The sequence below is a fragment of the Pelodiscus sinensis genome, chromosome 5, assembly GCF_052426305.1.
Source record: "Pelodiscus sinensis isolate ZL-2025 chromosome 5, ASM5242630v1, whole genome shotgun sequence".
Classification (NCBI taxonomy): Eukaryota; Metazoa; Chordata; order Testudines; family Trionychidae; genus Pelodiscus; species Pelodiscus sinensis.
The window spans coordinates 31148214-31172925 of NC_143056.1; the positions used below are offsets into that span (position 1 = coordinate 31148214).

The following is a 24712-nucleotide window of genomic DNA, read 5'->3' on the forward strand; positions in this document are numbered from 1 at the left end:
CATTCTCCATCCAGATAAGAGAACAAGTAAATATCACAGATAGTGCATTGAACTTTGTCCGAGAGATGGAGCACCCGTCAGATTTATCAAGCCCCTGCACAAGGTGGGGGGTGGGGGAATATGAGCTCTGGGAATGGGCAGGGCCTCAGGTGAAAGTGTCAGGGCTGAGGGCAGCCAGCCTTCAGAGCTTCCCAGGGTGCACCATGTGATGCCCTGGCAGCAATTTAAAGGGCCCAGGGCTCCATCCACCACTGTTTCTCTGGCAGCAATGGCTGGGAGCCTTTTTGACTTGCCAAACCCTGGGACAGCTTCCCATTTTGCTCCCTCCCCGTCAGGAGGCCTCTGAGAGAAAAGGACATTAGAGTTGCCATAGTGGTCCCAACTGGCTAAATGGAGTAGGACATATCTCTATCCTTTGTTAGATGATGAGTGCTGAGCTGAACTAGGAAGCTGCTAAAGAACCCATGCTATAACTTGGAAGGCAAAAGAAATAATCAGGTCTTATGCAAAAGAGAAAGATGAGTACTTTGAAGCTATTTTGAACCAGCAAAAACACAGCCCTAATTCCACTGTCCCAACCCCATTGGCCTTATTTTCAGGGTTGGGCTGGCCTGCTAAATGGCATTAGTATTACACATGACTGTAAAAATGTCCCATTATTAATTTATATGCTGAATTCAGAAAGAAGTCAAGCATAATGATACACACAAATGTTCTGATTGGCTAAGTCAGTGGTTTCCAACCTTTTTGAGCATATGGACCCCTTTTCAATCTATTAAAATTTCATGGACCTCCCCCCCCCCACACACACCTCCCGGAATGATCTGTTTTTGCTAGCCAACTAAACCCTTCCCACCACTCTAATAGCTTTTGAATGGTTACAATGGGGTGACATTAAAAAAGAAAAAAATAAGTGACTAACTCAACTTCAGCGTGGGCTAAGAGACATGCAGACTGCAGGGCATGGAGTTTCTCAGGTCTCATTGGCTGCTGCTTTCTTGCACTGCTTCCTCAGCTCCTGGCCCCTGCATTCCCTGCCCAACCATGGAGCAAGGGGGCTCTCATGGCCAATGGGAGCTCTGGAGCTGCCAACTCCTCAAGGGCAGAACCTCGGGAGTGCGGAGGGGAGGGGGCCAGCAGCCGTGCGCACTGGGTCGTGGCTTGCTTTTGATCCTGTTTCCTGACACTAAAGCTAGGTCTACACTACACCCCTTTGTCAGCAGAGGGATGTAAATAAAGCACATCGAAAGTGCAAATGAAGTGGGGATTTAAATATCCTGCGCTTCATTTGCATAATCACGTTCTGGCACTGTTTCAAACAAGCGCCATTTCGAAACTGAAACCACGGTTTAGACATGGTTCTGCCAACAGCGGGGTGATTTTTGAACAGATCCTGTACTCCTCAATAAACAAAGAGTACAGGATCTGTCAAAAAATCACCCCGCTGTCGGCAGAACCATGTCTAAACCGCGGTTTCAGTTTCAAAATGGCGCTGTTCAAAACAGCGCCAGAACATGATTATGCAAATGAAGCGCAGGATATTTAAACCCCCGCTTCATTTGCACTTTTGATATGCTTTATTTACATCCCTCTGCCAACAGAGGGGTATAGTATAGACCTAGCCTAAGGAGTGAGGGGGAAGTGCTTGCATACCGTGCATGCCTTTCACACACCAGCCAGGCATGAGGCATGCACAGCATGCACATGCTTTCCCCATGCTTCCTTAGCTTCCAGAGAACAGGATCAAAAGCAAGCTGCATCCTGGTGCACACAGCTGCTGCTCACTTCCGTGCTATAGGAGGTGTGGGAGAAGAAAAGAAAAGAATTAGGCCCACCATGGTTGTGCCCGATCCTTACTTCTAAAAACTTTCCATGGACCCCCTGCAGTGTCCTCGTGGATCACAAGTCGGGAACCATTGGGCTAAGTGATTCTTTGGCTTGTGCATAGAATATAGTAATGACAGATGTATGAATGAATATAACAAATGAAGCAGTGATGCTGTTTTTTCCCTTTTTCCATAAGATTGTGCTGGCCTGTCACTTGTGAATATAATCTTAACAAATCATCGGTTAATAATCCTCACCACGCTGGGCCTTTTTATTAGTCAAGATCTGCGCTATCCAACAGGAAGAATTTTAAAAGTATGTTAGTTTGCTTAAAAATTAAGTAACTTCTAAAGCCATATTTGCAAATTAAATAACTTCACAATTGTTCAGACTTTTAAGAGAAGTCATGGAAATATAGTAAAGGAGATTTTAACTTGTGTTACTAGGGGGGTTACTTTGAGATTAGAAATAAAGAAAGATATAGGACAGGAAATTCAACTGTCCCAAACTATTACTCTTCAAATTAAATGTTATCTTATCATAAAAAAGTTGTGAGAAATGTAGCATGCTTAATCCTGCTCCTTCTAACTATTATATCAATAAAATGTAATACTAAAAGAGATCTTTTGGGTAATCTAATTTAAACTATTCCTACAAGAAGTTCCCTTTCTCTACTAGTCTGAAGCCAGTGGTCCCTACTCTCTAACTGGAGTGGGCCAACTCCCTATTCTTTGTTAGTGAGTGCTGAGCTGAACTAGGAAACTGCTAAAGTGTCCATTCTATAACCTGGAAGGCAAAAGGAATAATAAGTTCTTATGTAAAGAAAGATATATGGGTATTTTGAATAGGGATGTTGGATATCAGGTAATAGAATAGTTGAGTAACTGCATGAATTCTTATCCATTACTTGACTATTCTGTAGTCCCCTGGGGTGGGACCGGAAGTCTTTGTGCTCCATGGCCCCTCTCCCGGGGAGCCCCCTGCCACCCTGTGCTGCTGCCCCTGTATCAGAAGCAGCGGCAGGGGGTGCCAGGCGGGAGCTGGTTCGCAAGTGGAGCCAGTTTAAAAACTGGCTCCTTGCACAAACTGGCTCCCTGCAGCCCTGCACTACTGCCCCGTGGACCTCCTGCAGACAGGAGCTGCTGCTGGGGACCAGCCTCTGTCCATGGTGGACTCAGGCTTGCTGCGGATAGAGGCAGCTTCCTCTAATCACAGGGAGCTCAGACCCACCCACCCACCCCCAATGGGCAGGGGCTGCTACTGGAGCAGCCTCTGGACAGAGGCCGCTCCATGGGAGGTGAAACAGCCTCTGTCCTTGGGGACCTTGGGCCTGCCATGGACAGAGGCTGTTACATGGCAGCCTCCCTTGATAGAGGCAGCAGTATGGAGTGGGAGGTAAGCGGGCACTGTAGAGCTGGTGCTGGGGAGAACCAGCTGTTAAGCCAGCTCCCCCCAACAGCGGGTCCTGCTTCCCCCCTTGCTGCCTCTTTGGAATGCGCGTCGTCAACAAGATTAACCGACAAACCTAGGCTTATTGGTTAATCGTATAGTAGACTACATGTCGACGTCCCTAATTTTGAAGCTGAAGCAGCAAAAGCGTAGTCCTAATTCCATGCTCTTTATCCAGTTGGCCTTATTTTCACACTTGCCAATTTGTATGTTCTGATATCCACATATGAAAGGGTGGACCAGAGTTGCTTTTCCATAATAGCAAAAGGATTGGATTCTTGTTAGCAAATAATTGGCTGTGCCACAAGTACTTGTGGCAAGGCCAATTCATTTGATCAGCTGTAGTGGTACATGGAAGGTTGGTTCATCACTTAGAACTCGATTCTACAAGATGCTGAGCCCTTTGGCCTTTATCCAGCAAAGCAAAGCATCTAAGTGCATGCTAGTTAACAAGCTGCTGTCTCTTTCCCACAGATATAGTCTAGTCAATCTTTGAAATGTGTTCTTTTGACATGCATCCCCAGATAAAACACTTCTCCCCATTGTTCATTTTCCAGCATGCTTCTTTCCCATTGACTTCACAGGTCTCTGACCTGGAATGAGCATGTAGCTTCCTCTGTGTTTGCATCACCATGCTTAATTTCTACCTGAGACAGGGATAGGTGACTAGGCATGCTTCATCTGGCAAAAAACCCATTTGTCAACTCTGCTTGTTACAGACTTTAAATATATTTTCAGTATGTATCCAGAACTTCTTATACAGTATCAATACATGTATTTCAAAATGATATTATTGATGAGTGTTTCACTGACTTTGATTTAATACTTTAAGTGACACGACTAATGGGTAAATACCATGAAAGCAGTGTTTTGGGTATAGGAAGTGCATCAGGCTTGATAGGAGTTATTGTTAGGCTTTGTCTACCCTGCAGGGTTTTTGCACAAGAAGCTTTTTGTGGAAGAGATCTTCCACAAAATCATCTTGCGCAAAAGAGCGTCCACACCTCAAAAGCGCATCGCAAAAGCGATGTGCTTTTGCGCAATAGAGCGTTCACACTGAATGGATGCTCTACTTAGAGGAGTAACATTAGTTCAAACCAAGGGGTTTGGTTCTATCTATCGGCATGCACTTTCACTTTCAAATCAGCTGGCATTTGGAGTAATGCACCGGTGAGATCATGCTAATGAAGCGCAGGATATTTAAATTCCCGCTTCATTGACTATTTCGAATGCCTGCATTTGCATCCCTAGTTTGAACTAGGGTACAAGTGTAGACATACCCTTACAGAATAGAGAACTCTGTCAGTTGGCATGGAGGTTTCTGAGGGTCACACACTCACTAAATGGTAATTTTGTCTGAGCAAGGATTTATGAAGATGTAAGGATTTGGCCTGATATGGTTACTAACTTATCTTGTTTTAAAGCTCAAAGTATGTATCACTAGCCAAATTTTGCCCTTATTTACATATAATCAAATGAATAGTGATCTGTATGGGTATAGCGGCGAACTGAATTTGGCTGTATGTGCTTCTATAAATTTACAAAATGAAGTTGAGACTAAAATTAGACTCACTGTAATTGAAATATGTATATAATTAAAACCTTCTAATTATAAGTTGTCAAAACAAATCCCACAAACTTTTAAATAATTTTTACTGAACATGCTTCTACAACTTGTTACTGCAGACTGGAGAGCCAGTGATTTTTCAGTCAGTTTATATTGGTGATAGGCCTGAATCAAAGCCTTGGAATCAAATGTCTCAACAACTTGAAGTTCCAAAGCAAATTAGGATCTAAACCCTGGAGCTCAAATCATCTGTCATTTCTGTTAATCATGTCACATTTAATGATGGAGTGATAAGAAAACATTTCTTAGTTGTTAATGCCTGGATGGAGAAATTGAATATGCTTAAAATTATTGTTCATGGTTTGCCAAGAAATGCCCTCCCTTATTGGTAATTTTAATGTGTATATTACACACACAAAAAAACTATGCTAAATTAACATTATTAAGGTTGCAAAGTCAAGCTTTCAACATTTAGTAAATTTCAAAATTAAGGTTGTGTATACAACCTTAATTTCATCCCCTGGTGCATGTAATTACATGATTGCATACTAGATTTACTAATGTTTGCTTTTTTTCCCCCCCAGTTCAACAAACCTAGCTTCTGTGGCTTTGAAAGGGTGAGAGACTTTGGAAAAGCAGTCGTCTTAACTTTCTGTTTCTTTTTCATGTTCACAAAGTAAGATCACTTCACACCAGTGAAATTAGTATTTTTAAAAACCCACAGAAGTACTTTAAGTTTCTGGGTTAAAACACCACAATTGCCTAACCGTTCACAAAAACATTTTAAGTTAAATCAGGCTATAAAAAATAATATTGCACCTGATTGAAACTTCAAAGGGAATTATACGCAAGCACAATTTACTTTCTCACAGTTTATTGTGGACACTGAAAAGCATTATCAAGGGATCTTTTAATGACTACCATTTATCATGGCTTGGGTTTCATATATCAGAAAAATTACACCTTCTACAGCTTTGTGTTCAGGTCTTACTGAGTCCTGACTTGGAGATTCATGAGGTGGCTGTATTTCCAACTCATCTTTCTCCATCAAGTTGTATTTACACCTATCTATGCTATTGATCAAGCCCAACCCCCCTGTAACCTATAGTGTCTTTGAAGGATTCTTTAATGTAAATGAACCTATTATTCATGTACAGAAAAGTTATCACCAGGGGATTTAATTATTTTAATTATGCATTTTCCTCTTTCTCATAGGATGATTATTTCAGAGCAAATGTATGGTATAATGTTCAGTGTCTAGCTAACAAAGAGAGCTATGAAGGTGAGAATTTCAGATATGAAAATGTGTAAATCTATGAAACCGGGCAGGAGAAAAGGAAAAAATATAGTAAATCATAGTTATTAATTGAATTGTGTTCAGGTTAATCTCTTAACCTGGGATTTTCATGGAGACCTAAGGGAGTTAGGTAGCCATATCCCATGGAATTTGGGCACCAGACTATCTTTTGGAAATCCTAACCTTTAACTATAAAGTGTCTTCAGTTGCAGGGCTAATCCTTCTGCCACCTTGACAAAGGGCACCACAATGCTGTCAACAGTTGTGCATGCACATTTTTGTGTTAATTTTTTTCCATTGAGGGATTTGAACAATTTTTTTTTCCTTTTGGGGTTGCTGGTCTCCCTAGGATATAAAAGGCCTCTCTCTTGTCAAGAGGCTCATTCTGTTACTGCACTCATTGCTTGGGAGAATGTCTCATGCCCAGCAAGTGTAAAATCCATTTTTATTTTTAGAGAAAATCCCATAAAAACAGGGAAATGAAATAAAGTTAACTTATGATGGACTGAGTTGTAAAACTGGTTTTGGATCAAAGTACAGAAAAAGCCCTTTACGGGGATCCTCTGTCTGTAAGTGCTCGGTTGTCCTTGAGATCGTGGTGATTGAAAGCTTCCAAGAGAGAAACAGCTACAAAATGGAGCAGGGTATAGGCAGTCTGGCCTAGCAGTCATAGTTGGGCTACAATCCACAAGTGTCAGGGATAATAGGGACCATGAATCAGAGGAATTGCTAGAGTCAGGTTCATTAGGGAACAGTTAAAGATCAAAGTAAGGTCAGGTTCTTCTTCAAGGAGTGTCCCTGTGGGTGCTCCACCTTAGGTGCTTCAGCGCTGCTGAGCTCGAGGTCAGAGATTTGTGACAGCAGTACCCTTGGCCAGCCACGTGCCTGGTAACCCATGTGTGTGTTCTGAGATGGCTGCTGCACAAGCGCAGCCAGCTCCCCTAGTCCTTCTCTACCTCTGTCAGCTGTGGTCGCTGATCAGCAGTCTCCCTTCAACCTCATCCTTTACCTATCACCTACATAGAATTTATCTCAGAAATCCTTCCTAATTGATTTATCCTCTTTACTCTCTTAAAAAAAAAAAAAGATGCATCGCCAGACAAGCTCGAGAAGCCACCATCTAAGCCTGCACATTGCCGGTTCTCTAGGCTATGCTGGGCTCACCTGGATTTAAAGGTGTATGAGCTGCAGGCTATACTTTTCAATTTCTGATGGGCACGTTGCCCAAAGCTTACAGCCAAATCTAGGAGATCGAGGGAGCTACAGCTCAAAATGCTGCAAATAGAGAAAAAAGCTCAGTCAGAATCTGACTTAGAGCAATCCACTCCTTCAGACAAATATCACCTGGGACAGAGTCGGAAGTAATGGTGCATACAGAGTCAAGCCCTAGGGACTGTGAAAACAACAAAAATAAGAAACGGCCCTATTCTTCCTCTGGGACTGACTCCTCATTGAGGAAGCGTGCTCCCCACAAAAATGCCACAACAGCAACCCCACAAATGGGGTCTGACAAGAAGCAGGCAACTGGGACCAACAAGGAAAAAAGTTAGTCTATAAGTTGCCACAGGACTCCTCGTCGCTTTTTAAGGAAAAAAGATGGAACCCAAAGCACTCACAGCATTCCTCACAGAAGCTGCAAGAGGCAAAACGCAAAGCCTCAGAAGCGGCACTGGGCCCTTTGCTACCTGTACCCTATTATATTTTGTTTTAAAAGATTCCACAACTATTTGTTTCATCTACAGAGAGATCACTGGGACTACCCATATCAAAGCAGAGATTATCAAAATGGATATCTGGTTGCATAAAACTGGCATATACCCTAGAACAGAGAGAGGCACCACATGTGATCTCACTCAACAGGAGCCATGGCAGCCACAACAGCATTCCGACATGGGGTGCCTACAGAACACACATGCAGGGCCACCACATGGGCATCAATGCATATTTTTATGCAACATTATGCAATCAAAACATTTGTTGAGGCTGATACAAGATTTGAATAAACAATATTGTCCATCACAGATCCTCAGCAGCCGAAGCTCCTGCCTCCTAATAAGAATACTGTTTCATAGTCACCTAAGGTGGAGCACCCATGGGGACACTCCTCGAAAAAGAAGGGAAGGTTACTCACCTTGTGCAATAACTGGAGTTCCTAGAGATGGTTGTCCCCATGGGTGCTCCACTACCAACCCTCCTCCCCTCTGCTTTGGGTACAACACACCCAGGTCTGAGAAGGAACTGAGGAAGAAGGGGGGAAGCTGCACATGCACAGCTGCCTCCTCAGAACGAACACACACACACACACACACACACACACACACACACACACACACACACACACACACACACACAGCTTCCCATGCACATGGCCGGCCAGGAGTACTGCTGTCACAAATCTCCAACCTCAGTGGCGCTGAGTGGCGCTGAAGCACCTACGGTGGAACACACACAGGGACAACCATCTCAAAGAAGAACTCCAGTTACTGCTCAAGATTAGTAACCTTCCCATCAGAGACAGAACCAGGCAGGAAATAGGAGGCAGGAAAAGAGGTCAGAGTCAGGCCAGAGTCAGAGACTGGAGGTCAGAGGTAATACCAGGCTGCAGTCAGGGTCAAAATCAGGCTGGAATTCCTGAGGTGTGCATAACTCTGAAGTTCTACTGTACATGTATCTTTTCTTAGACCCACCTCCCCTCCTATACTCTTCATCAAGGAGAAATGAAAGAAACAATTGTCCAAAAATTGCTCCTCATGTATTTATCTGCCTTTTAGCAGTGCTTTGTGACCTTTCAACCATTTCCAGTTCTCACCAGGTGTAATGAAAATGTAGCTAGGAAATTATCTGGTGTTGCAACAGAGAAGTTTTCACTTTTTCAATTTATATCTTTTTCTGGTTATCCTTTGACTGAAAAATATTTTAGGCATGAAAAGTTATTTCTTTATTTTACTACTCTAATCTTCAGATTTTGAAGAATTCTCCTGAGATGGTCTGCCACTTAAAGGCTTCCTATCTCTCCATGGATGCTAACCTCAGATCCGAGCAGCCTTACTAGGAGCTTCCTCAACCAAAGATGTTATTTGATCCAAATCCAGAAGGGGAATTTCAAATGGTGGAAGAGAATACAGTGTTACTTATCTAGACTTTGGCGGGATGGAAAATTAGGTGGACATTGAACCTTGCAGATAACCCAAGGAAAGGGTTTCTATAGGATTGGATGTGATGTGACACATATTACAGAGATAATTCCTTTTCCACCTTTCCAACCTGCCTAAATCCAAATCAGCTGATATAGGTCCTCTCTCTGTGTGATGACCTGTGTGTGTGTGTGTGTGTGTGTGTGTGTGTGTGTGTGTAAGTAAAATGTATAGCTATAGATAGGCAGATATGTTTTATAAACTGATAAGATTTTATTTTAAAGTGTTGACTATGTTAGGTATTTGGGTGTTTTGAAAAAATGACCCCAATTCTGAGAAATTTGTCCCATCAAAATAAAACAATATTGGTCTTTTTGCAAAACTATATTACAGCTATTTCTGATTTCCTATGCTTTAGAAACACAGATGTTCACTTGCAGATAATTCCTTTTCTTTTTTTTTCCTCTAGAGGATTACATTAGCATTTCATTCAACAAAGATAAGACATTAAGTCAGGTAAGGTAATGCAGTAAACCAGGTAAGATTTGCATTGGTTGATTGATTGTAACTGCAGTACTAATGCAATATTATTCCCACTGATATATTCTCCATTTTACTTCTTATTTGTTTGCCATTTTTTGTCTGAACAAGTAGTCTTGATGCCATAGCTCATTAGTAAAAAGTTGGCACACTACATGTTCCCCAGTTAATTTCCTAGCTTTAAATCTGTTTACCAAATTAATATCTAATTAACATTTAGCTCATACTATGACCCTGATGATACTTCCATTGGGTCATACTGGTGGCCCCAGAACCAATATGATCCCACTGAAGTCATTAAGTTCCACTTGAGCACAAAGAATAGTAATAGAGATGTAGCCATGTTGGTCTGGTCTTGCTGAAACAAAAGACAGGACTTACAAGATGGTTTATTAGGTGATGAGCTTTCATGGGCCACAATTTGATCTGAGGAAGTGGGCCTGGCCCACGAAAGCTCATCACCTAATAAACCATCTTGTTAGTCTTTAAAGTGCTGCATAGTCCTATCTTTTGTTTGGGCACAAAAGGCTGTCTATGTGGATCTGGTTTCAGGTAAAAGGGCCTAAAGTTACAATTGTTTACTTGAGCCACTTCCTTAATATACCAGGAAAATTCTCATTAACTTCTATTTACTGAATAGTTCCCTTTGTCCATATCACAAATCCAACATAGAAGTTGGCTTGGTTCCAACAGGTTGTTAGTTTCTGCTCAAAAGAAGAAATCCAGGATCAGAATAAAACTGAATTGGTCTTGCTGAAGGGATTTGTGTGAAGGCTTGTGTAGTTTTATTAAGTTTTATGCTCACAGGAATTCCATTGACATGAAACGAGCTGAGCCAGATTACACTAGCTGAGCATCTGGTTCTCCATTTTGTTCTGAAACCAGGCTTATGATACACTACATACAAAGCCATTCAGACTTTAACCATATTGAGTATCTAACCACATATTTTTTTCCCTCTTAGGAATCTACCTGTTTCTATAGTAATGATCCATACAAAAACTGGCACAGTTGCTTGCCCTATAAATTTCATGGTGGAAAGACAATTTCTAGCCGAGTAGTAGCATTTCTTGTTGACTATCAGCAGAACACTGGAGTAGGTCTTATAACTCTTCAGGTACAGTATGAAATTCCAAGCACAATCTCAGCCATTTACAACATCTGAATTTTAATTTATAATTTAAATTAATTAAATTGCCCATCCTTCCATGCTGTTCTATCCAAGACAATATCTTATGGAAAGAAGGATGCCAAACCGTGTCAGTGAGTGTTAAAGGAAGGAAACTGAATCTTAAGAGAGCTGAGTTCTATCATTAACTTTTTCACTGGTTTGCTTTTTGGGCAAGTCACTTCAGCTTTCTTTGCAGTAGCTTCCCCATCTGTAAAATGAGGATAATAAAAATGTATTCATCTCCCCTATGCAGAAATCCAGAGCAAGGCCTGTGTGGAAGTAGTGCATTGGCTTAGTGATGGCTTAGTGATGAATTTCACCCTAGTGTTTGCAGACACTTTTTGAAATCTTTGAATGGAATGTTCTACAGAAGTGCAAAGTAGTGATGATCTATTTCTCTCTTAGTTCTGAATATAAACCCAGGATTGACTTGCACTGAAAAAGGTTATCTGCAAATGGCTCTTTATCAGCAACTATATTTCCAGGAATAGCAAATATTTAATTGCCATTCACAGGATGTCTTGCAGCACAGTTGGAAACAAACACTGCATTCCTGGCTCTCAGTCCTCTGCTTTATTCAAGCCTCTTCCCCCTATTCAGGACTTACATTTTCATCTTTTCTAAATGCCCCAAAATTCTTACCCTTCGATTATGAGAAATTAGTGAATGCTTCTATTACACTAGGTAGTAAAAAGCAAAATGCCCAGTTACACGATAATGTGCAGATTGCTCTCTGAGTTCTGTGTATTACTGTCACCAGTCAGACAAATTCACACGACTTAAATGTGCTGTACGTTATTTCTCTTATAATGTTCTGCATGCTTGTGGTTAAATGACTCTGTGAATGGCTCTGTCTATGGCTAATAACTTTTTCTCTTTAGAATAAAGCAATGGTCTCAGTGTACAAGATAACAAACCACAAACTGAAGAAGCAAACAAAATTTCCTGTATTCTGGTTTCCAGACCCTAACTTTGTGCCTTTTGGAATGTTTTTTCACCCAGGAAGTCACTTCCTCTATGTTTATGGAAACCAGGTGTGTATCTATGGGAATAATATGGAAGTGCACTATGATTTTAATGATCATTTTTAGGAATGAAAGATCTAGCTGTGTTCCTGTTGAAGAAATGTTTGTTAAACGCCTATCAGCTTCAGCAGGAGCAAGATGAAAATGGGAAACTATGTCATGCAGCTGAGGTGAGGACTTTGTCCAGGGCCAGAGTTAAAGGGCACACCTCACGTCTGTCATGCTGGTGGACTCTCCTTTTTCTCCCCAGCTGGGGCTTCTAATTTCGCTCCCAAAGTCTGTCTGCTCCTTCCCTCTACACCAGTGTTTCTTAAACTTCTTGAGACCACGGAACACCAAACAATAATATTTTTTTATGTGGAACACCTATGAAAATTTTCTTGAAAAAAAATTATTGTCAGACAAAAAAAGACCAAAAAAAAAGAGGTCGCGGCACACCTGCGAGTTGTTCACGGAACACCAGGGTTCCACGGAACATAGTTTAAGAAACACTGCTATAGACCCCTCGTAGGAATCTTATTGGCAGGGCAGCATAGTTCAATAGTTACCACGTGACCCACTTGTCTCAGTCTCTACCTCGCCACTTTTGGCAAGGCCACACAGTTCAGTAGTTCCCACGTGATCCTATAGTCAGAGTCTATTCGTGGGGGAGTAGGTAAGGGAAAGGTTTACATCTCCCTGCAGGGGGATCCACTGGACATCACCCTAGGGCCCTATTAGTGGCTTGTTCTAGCTACTGAGACAGCAGGGAAATTCCACTGCAACACGCTGACTCTCCAATGGTGGCTCACTCAGGATATGACTACGCTACAGAGTTTTGTTGGAAAAACAGCCGTTTTTCCAACAAAACTTGAGGAACATCCACACTGCAATTGCATTCTTTCGATAGTAAATCAAAAGAACAGAGAGTTTTTTCCAACTTTGGTAATCCTCATTCTACGAGGAAGAAACCTTTTTCTGAAAGAGCTCTTTGGGAAAAAAGTGTGTGTGGACGGGGAGGAGAGGGTTTTTTTTTTTTTTTTGAAAGAAGAAGCCTTCAGGAAATAGCACAGGTGCCCTGGAGGCCACTCCATACAAAGTAATCACAGCTCTATAGTTCCTGTCTCCTGGCCCCTCTTCAAGCTGCAGGTACCCCAGACAAGTCTTGTGGCAGGAAGCTGGCCAGAAAGCAGCACTTCACCATGTGGCTTTCCCTGCCACAGGCCTGCTCACTGATGGCTGAGCCTCCTGGCCCATGCAGGGAGCAGCTCCGGGGGTCCCAGGACCCACCCAGGGGGATGAAGAGGTGCCAGGGGGACGAAGAGGTGTGGGAGATCCAGTCCCTCCTCGAACTGTGGGGCAAGGAGGAGATATTACAGGATCCCCAGGCCAAGTGCAGAAATGCAGACATTAATGGCTGGATGGCCAACTCCCTGCCTGAGCACTGACACCCAACCTGGACCTTGGAACAGGTCAAGAGTAAGGTCAAGGAGCTCCTCCAGGAATATGTCTGGGCCAGAGAGTACAGCTCGCACTCAGGGGCAAGACCCCACACCTTCCCCCATTACAAGGAGCTACACAAGATTCTGGGGGGTGGGGAAATGTCTTCCCCACCCATCTTCATGGGGCAGGAGGACCAAGGCCAGCTGGCCATGGCAGAGGAGGAGACGGGCACCATGACCGTCTCCCTTGAGCCAGTGCTTGTGAGCCAGGATGTCTCCCAGGCCTCCTCAGAAGCCTGGGAGGGATCTTCAGGTGAGTGGTCTCACTTTGTCACACATACAGGGCAGGAGAGGTGGGTGCACAGGATGCAGGGGGTGAGTGTTGCTCAGGCTGGACATCATGCTGTCTGTGTACGTGCAACCATGTGCTGCGTTACTGTGCAGCACATGGACATAGCAGGCAGCCCCTGAGTATGGGTGGGATCCTGCCCCCAGGCTCAGAGGAGGTCACACACATCCTGCCATGGAGAGGGGGCCCTCTCAGCACCTGCCATGGCTGGAAGCAGGCTAGCCACAAGCGCACAGGCACGACCCCCCCCAAAGACCAAGGAGTGCCACACACAGCACATGAGCATGCCTGCACATGCAAAGCAGCAGCCACTCCCACAGACAGCACTGCCAGCTGCACCTTTGTGTGCGGACCCCAGGGAGGACCAGGCTGCTCCCACCTCCTCTGCCACCTATTGGGGATCCCATTGTGGTCAGACACTTCCCTTTGCTGCTTGTTTGTGGGCCGGGAGTGGGGAATGAGCAGCATGGTCCTCTGGGCACGTTGGGGCCCCTGTAAGGAGGCATGGCCCACTGGGGAGGCCACACATGGCCTTGCACCTGGGACATCCCCCTTCTCTGGGCCGCGGACTGTTGGCCACTGCTCACAGAGGAGGGCATGGCCTCAGGGACAGTGTCTGCATGGATGACTGATTGCCTCTCCCTCTGGTGTGTTCCCCACAAACGGACCTGCCAGGACTGAGGAGTGAGCCATACCACCGCAGCCACCTGCCAGAGCCTGGGGGACCCAAAGGTGTGCCAGGGTTGATGAAGACCTGATGCACCAGCACATCAGTGTCCTTTGCGACATCCACCAGATCCTGATGTACAAGATCCACACAGACGTGTAGAGGCGGGACCGCGCTTGAGACCAGCTGATGCAGCGATGTGACAACATGTGTGCCATCATGTCCTGCATGATGGCAGACCCACCTGATGCCTCTGCTCCTGGCTTCCCTCCTCCTGCCCCCCATGCTATGCCCATTCCCCATCCGCTTGCCCTCCCTGTTATGCCTCTGCTCCCTCCCCAAGTGATGCCCAAGTCCCCTGCAGACTCTCAATGTGAGCGAGCCATCCTCCACTGCCTCTGGGACTCACACAGCTCGCTCACTCACTAAAGAGCTCCACAAGCCAGCTAGACAGTTGCAGAGAGTGAGTGTAGGGGACAGACTGAGCACCTCTGGCACGCTGCCGAAGCACCCAGTTGAGAAGACAGGCTAGGGCTGCAGTGCTTCAGCCCCGAGCCTTGCCCGCCCCAAAGATCTGATGCTGGCTCCTTACAAAGGGCCGCAGGCAGAATCAGCACCGGCAACGGCTCTAACGGCTGCTCTGTAGCCGGTAATGGCGGCTCCGGCACCGGCTTATGTGGCGCATGCACAGACGACCATGGCCTTGCTGGCTCCTATAGCTGCGGTGCCGGCAGCTGTAGTCACACTCTCCATGGTGACGCAAGCAACAGCACCAGCACCAGCACCACAGGCAAGCATTGGCACCACGCAGCTCTCTCCACTGGCACAGCCTCCTCCAGCACCAGTACAGCTGTCAGCTCCTGCGGCACCACTGATTCACCCGCATAGCAGCTGTTCTATTGGGGCTGTTTCATTGCTGTCCATTCCACTTCAAACGGCACCGTCTTCCCCTCTTAACTCTTTGGTGCCAGCTAAGGCACAACATAAATCACAATGTGTTCAGACACCTTCCCCCACACCAAACGGAGCTGTGTTCTCTCTGGGACCCTGGTCACTGGCTTGGGCAACCATCACGCTCCTCATTATGCCTCCACCAGAGATCATTACCATAGGTCACCTCGTCGTTCACCATCATGGCGTTATTACCGACGTCACTATTCTCACTATTCTCGATCTCCATCTTGTTATTCTGATAGATCTATTTCACCAAGATCCTCAAGGACCCGCAGGATATTCACGTCGATACAAGGCATCCAGAGGATACTCTCCAAGACGTTCCCCAACTCACCATCAGAGATCTGACCATTATTATGACAACCATCTTTCCTCCCATAGTAGGCGATACCCGCATTCATGATCTCCACAGTCCAGTTGCCCAGTGTCTCCACTTCATGTACCCTCTCCTTCAGCTCCACTAACACCTGCGGAGGACATTACCTCAGCTTCTAACCACAGTGAACATGAGGATAATCACACCCCGAACAGGAAACCACGGAGCCCTGATTCTCCAGCCAACCATTCATCATCATCGCCGGACAACGCAGTCTTCCCTGGAGAGCTATCTCCCACGGAAGACCATAAGCAATTTCAAGAGCTCTTTAAGAGGGTTGCTCAATTTCAGGGCATTCAAACTACAGATGTACAGCAAAAACAACACCCTTTGCTGAAGAACTTACAACCTTCACAAAAGTCGATTCTGGCACTCCCCTTCGATGAGGCTATTTTGGAGATTGCCAGTGATATCTGGCAGACTCCATCCGCTTCCTTACCAACCAATAAAAGGTCGGATAAAAAATATTTTATAAATCAGAAGGGTACAGACTTCTTGTTCACTCACTCCCAGTCTAATTGTCTCCTCATGGATGCCGCACAACAGAGATCCAAGACGACGCAAACTAAAAACACCAAAAGCGACAAAGAGGCTAAATGCTTGGACATTTTAGGCAGGAAAGTATAGTCTTCTGCCACCTCAGCTCTTTGAATGTGTAATTATGCATCTCCCCTCGCAAATCATGATTTTGACAATTATTCAAAATTAGTCCCTCTTCTAGAACATTTACCGGACTCTAAGCATCAAATCTTAAAGGTAGTAATACAGGAGGGCTACGCAATAACTCAAACAGCGTTGAAGATTTCTCTGGACACAGCCAATGCAGCAGCTAGAGCCACAGCTTCTGCTGTAGTCATGCGTTGTGCGTCCTGGTTACATCAAGCTGCTGCCCCTAAAGATCTACTAAACAAGGTAGAAGACTTACCTTTTGATCATCAGTCTCTGTTTGCTCAATCCACCTATCAGGTGTTCCACTCAGGCAAAGACTCCTGCATGACGTTGAGAATGCTGGGGATGTACACGCCTCCATATAAGTACAAGAGATATATGCCCAATAACAAACAGAGACTTTTCTCTTACGCGACATTCTGTACCAAACCATACGAGCAGCAGAGACCAAAACAACGCCAACAGAAATGAAGACAACAACCTAACAAGGTGCCCAGCCACCAGTAGGGGCGGCAGCAAAGTTGACATGTCGGTTGAGGGACTGCGCATCACCCCTTTGACGGAGGCTCTACACAATCCGCAAGCTTTATTCCATCATCGGCTGAGGCCTTATCAACAAAGTTGGTCTCTGATTTCCACTGACCACTGGGTCAACGACATAGTCTCTTCAGGATATGCCATTCCTTTCAACCCAATCCCTCCCCACTCCCACCCTCCCCATCCCTTTTCAGGGACCCCTCTCATGAGACTCTTCTACATCAAGAGGTTTCTCGACTACTTACCATAGGGGCAGTGGAGAGGGTACCCATTCTGTTCTGAGGGAGAGGCTTTTACTCTCTGTACTTCTTCACCCAGAAGAAGTCAGGTGGTTGGAGACCTATCCTGGACCTACGTCGACTCCGCACATAAACTTCCTTGAGTTGCGAGCTGTACTCAATGCCTGCAGGCACTTCCTCCACATGATCCGAGGTCTTACGGTTCACGTTCTCACCGACAATATATGCACGGTTTATTATATCAACAGTCAAGGCAGTGCATGCTCATGCCCCCTTTGCGCGGAGGCTATATGTCTGTGGAACTGGGCAATTGGGCACGGTATAACCCTGACTGCATCATACCTTCCCGGCATGGACAATGTCATCGCCGACACCCTCAGCAGACACTTTCTTCCCCAACACGAATGGGAGTCACACAACGAAGTTGTTCGCAACCTTTTCCATCTCTGGGAGTTCCCGAGTATAGACTTCTTTGCCACCCATCACAACAGAAAGTGTCATCGTTATTGCTCGCAAGCGGGCGTCGGCATGAATTCCTTGGGGGATACCTTCCTACTCAACTGGAGTTGTCACCATTTGCTCTACACTTTTCCTCCGCTTCCTCTCATTCCAAGGGCGCTGGAGAAGATAACATTGGAGGGCGCAACAGTGATTTTCATAGCTCCCTTTTGGCCCCAACAGACTTGGCTGACTCAATTGTCGAGAATGTTCATGGCTCAGCCATGACGACTACCAAGGCTGTCCAATTTACTCTCTCAACAGCACGGTGCGATGGTTCTTCCAGACATCGACCGCATGCACCTGACGGCATGGCTCCTAGCTGGCTCCAACCGCCAGAGATGACCTGCTCTCAGGCAGAGAGACATGTGTTGATAAACAGCAGGTGCCTAATCACTCGCAAGACCTACTTCTACAAATGGTATTGGTTCCAATCTTAGTGTGTAGCGAGGAACTTTGACCCTCTGTCCTTACCTGTTCAGCAGGTCCTTGATTACATTCTCTACCTAAGGATGGCTGCCAGAGTCAGCATTCTATCCTTATCTCAGTATGGAGGTGAGAGGCAAAGGCAGCATCTAATTACAGCTCTCGCCTTGTCAGGCCACAGACTTAGCCTGACTCTTGCTCTCTTGTTAACAAGACCAAGATGGCTGCACACAAATTCCGTTATTCCCTTTTCCTGCTTCCACAATATCCAAAGCCACATTCTTCACCAGAAGATTCATGTCTACATATGCTTGATGTCAGGCAAGCGCTGGCCTTTTATCTGGACAGAGTGCATGTTTTTAGGAAGTCTCAGCGTCGTCTTATAGCCACGGCGGAGCGTTCGAAAGGCCAACGGCTCTCCACACAATGTATTTCCAACTTAATCATCTCTTGCATCACACATTGTTATGCCCTACGGCACGAACCTTTACTGAGACGGCCTCATGCCCATTCCACCAGAGGCATGGTCGCATCCATTGCTTACCTTAAAGGTTTGCCCTTGCAGGACATATGCCGTGCAGCAACTTGGTCATCTGCTCTTACCTTTGCCAGACACTATGCCCTCGCGAAAATATTGAAGAACAATTCAGCAGTGGCACAGGCAGTTCTGGCCACAGCATAGAGACCATAAGTCCGAAGCACACTGATAGCATTGGACCACTGCTGTGTACTCACCTCGAATGGAGCACCCTCGGGGACACTAGTCGATGAAGAAGAGAGAGTTACTCACCTTGTGCAGTAATGTCTGTTCTTCGAGATGTGTGTCCCCGTGGGTGCTCCATGACCCACTCTCCTCCCTGCTTCAGAGCCTCTGTTTTTATCTTTCAGATGCTCCCAGTTTGGAGGAAACTGACAAGCCGGCCCATGCTCAGCTGTAACAGCGCAAACGGCGCGAGACAGCAGGAGCTCATTCGCGAGCCGGAAGGGCTACTGCTAAGGAAGATTCTCCGTTTACAGCACCGGGACAAGCCCAGCACCTTGAATGGAGCACCCACGGGGACACACATCTTGAAAAACAGATGTTACTGCACAAGGTGAGTAACTCTCTCTGCCTGATTCTGCAGCCCTTGCTCCTGCTAAACAGGGTCTGTGAATGGTCTCATTTAAATCAAGTGTGACTTTGTGAAGTGAGGTACTTCTTAGTTTAAGTAGGGTAAGCCTTTAATTCAGGTATGGTGGAGGAGAATTCTCAAGTGAGTTCTAGTTAATTATGAACACATTTTAGTCACAATGAAACTTTGTTTGCCAAGTAGGGATTATTTTCTAAAAAACACCAAGTTGTAGATTTTGGGACAGCTTGATATTTCTGTAATACTTACCTATGTATGTAATCAAATGCATTGCATTTTTATAACTGTGAGGCTACATTTGTATTTACTTTGATTATTTCCAGCAAATGCTAATTTGAAAAAGATTGTCTGTATAATATCCTATGAACAAACTGTGAATGCGGGCAGAAGTTCAACTGTCACAACTGTTTTTTTTCCATAGGTTTGGTTTTCTGATGATGGAGGCAACACTTTTATGTTGTTAATCACTCTGGAGAATGAAATAATTATAAAAACAAATATGTGTGTTTATAGTCAATCAATTGCATTTGTGACAGACAAGGAAAGCATCTTCTTTGCTAAAGCAGGTGAGGAATTCAGAGTTAGTTCTGTAGTGGTCAGGAACTGACCCAGGGCAACTGCTTTTCTAACCATTCTCCATGAAAAATATTTCAAGAGAGTTCTTTGTTACCATTAGTTTGAAGTACCTTGGCTGAAGGGATACAAGAAATATTTTAAACAGATACAAAAAATAATACATCCAGTTCATACCTACCATTAAGTTCTGAATGCACTTTCATTTGGTTGGAAAAGCTCTTTGTATTGTGGCAACAGGAGTAACATCAAAGCCATCCTTACCTGTACGCAGTTGCATAGGACACCTGAAAATTTGGGGCATCACTGGGTCTTAATGTCCACCCATCTGCCTCTTCCTATCTCTGCTCTGTGGCTCTGCTTCCTCTGGAGAGGATCTAGTTAACTTAAAAGTGAAAAAGGCTGCAAGACCTGTGGAAGAGCCATTCAAGTGGTAATGAAGCCACTTAACAGGCATTTGTCAACCCCTGTCAGTTTCTGAATTTACTGTGTTAGTCTAAAGAACCTTAATTTAAATTTTGATTTAAAATATTTCATTAGTAGTGTGTTGCTGAAGATTATAAAATCACAACTCTAAAAACTTATCATCCCACTCCAGCTGCCATTGGCCAGTTTTATAGTACTGAGTAGGGCCCCATAAATCTTAAAGATGGCCCTGATTAACATACACATCTAAACTGCAAAGCGGACAATCTGATTGGGCTGAGCATCAATAATACACACATTATTGAAGTCGGTGCGAATTTTGTTATTGACTTCACAAATTGCAGGGCTTGGGCCTGAGACTTGCCTGAGCTTTGGGCCTTTGAGACAGCAGTGTGGTTGTATGCATAGATCCCCTGTCCCACACAGAGCGTCATGATGATAAAGAACACAAAGGCTGACTACAGTGCTCAGTACTAGGGATGGTAAATTGCAGGTAATCGGCTAATTGAGTAGTTGATGGAATTTCCATGAACTATATAAAACTACACAATTATTCAATAAAATGGAAACAATAAAGTCGTAGTGGGGGTGTGACGGGGCGGACAGGCCCCGCACTAACGAGCAGGAGGTAGCTCAGGCCCAGCTGGCAGAGAAGGCCCCGCCCCTCCGACCCTGCTGGGCATGCTCCCAACAGCGGCCGGGTATAAAGGCAGGAGGAGCCCAGCAGGCGGGGAGGCCCCAGGGAGAAGGAGGAGACCAGGCCGGACCGGAGTTCTTGCAGTTGCTGGGTCCAGAGTCGTCGCCCGCGCTGAACCGGGACACGGAGAAAGCAGCCGCTGGCCCTGAGTGGCAGGAGCGCGCCCTCAACCCCGACAGGTACTGCCTGAGAGGCGAAGGGGCCCGGGGGGAACCAGGGCGTGGTAGGAAGCAGCCCAGGGCAAGGGATACAAAGTTTGGCTCGGCGTGTATCGGCCGGATCCCCCGCCAAGCCGGCAGGAGCCATAGACCCTGCCTAAAGGGCCCTGGGCTGGGACCCGGTGGAGAGGGAGGGCCCGGGTCCCCCTACCACCCGTTTTCCCCTACCCTGGACAAACAGACCCCGGGCCAGGGGAGGCTTCGCAGAGCAACTAGGCCTCTGCTACCGTATATGCCCTGATAGAAGGGCCGAGACTTTTGTGGTGGGACTTTGCTACCATATATGCCCTGATAGAAGGGCCGAGACTTTCGTGTTGAGACTCTGCTACCGTGCATACCCTAATAGAAGGGCCGGGGCCTGGGCCTAGGGACTCTGGAGTACCGTATAGGCCCGGTCGGAGGGGGCCGAGCCCCTGGACGGGGGCGTACCCCTTGACAACATGGTGGAGAATGTGGGCATACCACCCCTGAACCTAGGGGAGGAACGGTGGGGTGAATGCCCCAACCGGGCGGAGAGCGAAACGGAGGTGGTGAGATGGATAGAAAAGGCGGCTGAGAGGCAGAGGGGGCAACTCCTGCAGCTGAGCCGGGCGTTGCAGCAGTGGGTAGCGCAACAACTGGAGCAACAAGGGCAGCTGCTCCAGGAGCTAAAGGAAGGGTTACTAGCCTCCCAGGCGCGGAGTCTGCAGGCGGAGACAACCGAGGCCAGTGGATACGCCCAGGTACCGACTGTAGGGCACAGGGCCCGGGAAAATGGGCCGGCAAAGGCCGTAGTGGAGGTACGGGTAGAAGGGACTCTCGTCAGAGCCCTGATAGACTCCGGGTGTAGCCAGACCATGGTACAGGAGAGCCTGGTAAAGAGCCCCGAACCCGCAGGGGGGCCAGTCCTGTTACAGTGTGTGCACGGGGATATAAAGGCCTACCCGACGGCCTGGGTGAGGGTTGCGGATGCCTGCGAGGAGAGGATTTGTCGGGTAGGGTTGGCCCCACAGCTGGCGTATCCGGTAATATTGGGGCGAGATTGGCCTGGTCTCCGCAGGTTGGTCCAAGAGTGGGCCCAGCAGGACCCTCCCGAAACCGGAAGAAGGCCTCGCACAGGGACGGTGGTGGCCCAAGGTGAGAACCCCGAACCCGAGGACGAACCGGGAGTTAGGGCCGGGACGTCGGGCTCAGCAGAAACCCCAACCCCGCCCATAGAGGAGGAAGAGACGGAGTGGCTAGACGCCCGGGGAGACTTTATGCGAGACCAGAGAGAGGACTTAACGTTGAGCCGAGCCTGGGAACAAATCCAGGAGGCTGAGGACAAAGAGTTCGGAGGCGAACGGGGTCAGCAAGGACCGAGGTTTGAGGTCCGAAACGACAGGCTTTACCGAGTGGCCCTAGACCCGCAGACGGGCGAGGAATCCGTGCAGCTCCTCGTCCCCGCCAGGTACCGAAAGGGGGTACTGCGATTGGGCCATGCCAGTCCCTGGGCAGGACATCTGGGCCGTGAGAAAACGCTGCAGCGGGTGGCCCAGAGGTTCTTTTGGCCCGGGATCCATCGGGAGGTGAGGGAGTTCTGCGAATCCTGCCCCGAATGTCAGCGCACCAACCCAAAGGGGGTACCCAAGGCCCCCCTGGTGGCTCTACCAGTGGTAGGGGTCCCCTTTGAGCGGATCGGGTTGGACTTGGTGGGGCCCCTCGAGAAGGCTAGCTCGGGGTGCCAATATATCCTCGTTATAGTGGACTATGCCACCCGGTATCCCGAGGCAGTGCCCTTACGGAACACCACCGCCGCTACTATAGCCGCGGAACTCCTGGAGGTATTCTCTAGAGTGGGGATACCGAAAGAGATACTGACTGATCAGGGCACCAATGTCTCGTCCAAACTGATGGCCGAGCTGTGCCGGTTGTTAAACATCCACGCACTACGGACGACCGTATACCATCCCCAAACAGACGGACTGGTGGAACGTTTTAATCGGACATTGAAATCAATGCTCCGCAAATTTGTAGAAGAGGACCCCCGGGGGTGGGACAAGATGTTGCCAGCCTTACTCTTCGCGGTGCGGGAGGTACCGCAGGCCTCTACGGGGTTCTCCCCTTTTGAACTCCTATATGGGCGACAACCTCGGGGGATCCTTGACCTCCTGAGAGAGGATTGGGAGGGGCAGGAGTCCCGGGTGATGGGAACGGTCCCCTACGTGCTGCAATTGAGGGAGCGCTTGCAGAAGTTAGGCGAGTTCGCTCGAACTAACCTTTTACAGGCTCAAGAAACTCAAGCCAGATACTACGACCGAGGGACAAAACTACGGACGTTTGAGCCGGGCGACCGGGTGCTCCTTCTTTTACCCTCGCAAGAGTCCAAGTTACTAGCCAAATGGCAGGGGCCGTTTGAGGTGGTACGCCGAGTGGGGCCTGTCGATTACGAGGTGAGGTTAACGGGGAGGAAGAAGGGACTACAGATATACCATGTAAACTTACTAAAAAAATGGAAAGTGCAGGAAGGACTCGTGATCAATCCCTCCCCACCTGATGAAGACTTGGGGCCTTCGGCCGCCGACCCACCCCCGGATCAACCGGCCACTCTGGGGGAAGAACTGAGCCCGGGCCAAAAAGACGAGCTATCCCGCTTGGTCCAGAAATACGCCCACGTCTTATCTTCCCAGCCAGGCCGGACCAGAGGGATAAGCCATCATATAAGCACCCTACCAGGCCAACGGGTTCGGGACCAACACCGTCCGCTACCTCGGAAGATGTGGGGGCTGGTGGAAAGAGAACTCCAGGCGATGCTGGAGATGGGAGTGATTGAGGAATCTCGCAGCGAGTGGCGCAGCCCCATCGTGCTTGTCCCAAAACCCGACGGGACGATGCGCTTCTGTATTGATTTCCGGAAGGTCAATGCCATCTCAAGATTTGATGCTTACCCCATGCCACGCGTGGATGAGTTACTCGAGAGGCTGGGAAAAGCGCGGTACCTCTCCACCCTAGACCTAACCAAGGGTTATTGGCAAATCCCGTTGACCCCGACCTCCAAGGAAAAGACTGCCTTCCCCACCCCGTTCGGGCTGTACCAGTTCATCACAATGCCCTTCGGCCTCCACGGGGCGGCCGCCACCTTCCAGCGTTTAGTAGACCGGTTATTACGCCCTCACCAGCTATACGCCACCGCGTACATAGATGATATAGTCGTCTACAGCCAAACGTGGCCGGAGCACCTTCAACATCTGGAAGCAGTATTAAAAGCCCTCGAGGACGCGAACCTCACGGCAAACCCCGGGAAATGCCACTTGGGACGAAGGGAGGTGACTTATCTGGGATACACGGTGGGGAGGGGGACGTTGAGACCCTTAGTCGACAAGGTACAAGCCCTCCAGGAGTGGAAGAGGCCGACAACGAAGAAGCAGATTCGGCAATTTCTGGGACTGGCAGGTTACTACCGCCGATTCATACCGGACTTCTCAACATTGGCGACACCACTGTCGGACCTGACTCGGAATTCCATGCCGACAAAGGTACAATGGACACCAGAATGTGAAGAGG

General features: G+C 47.1%; 1 protein-coding gene across 1 annotated transcript in view; it reads left to right on the top strand.

The window, feature by feature from the left end:
• The window catches only part of CATSPERB (catsper channel auxiliary subunit beta), a 140935-nt gene that overhangs the window by 39154 nt on the left and 77069 nt on the right, over window positions 1-24712 (top strand). The window contains exons 9-15 of the mRNA XM_089778257.1: window positions 2024-2142; window positions 5428-5460; window positions 6059-6125; window positions 9744-9790; window positions 10779-10931; window positions 11867-12019; window positions 19698-19842. Coding sequence (XP_089634383.1) covers window positions 2024-2142; window positions 5428-5460; window positions 6059-6125; window positions 9744-9790; window positions 10779-10931; window positions 11867-12019; window positions 19698-19842 — 717 coding nt within the window. The remainder of the gene's footprint in view (window positions 1-2023; window positions 2143-5427; window positions 5461-6058; window positions 6126-9743; window positions 9791-10778; window positions 10932-11866; window positions 12020-19697; window positions 19843-24712) is intronic.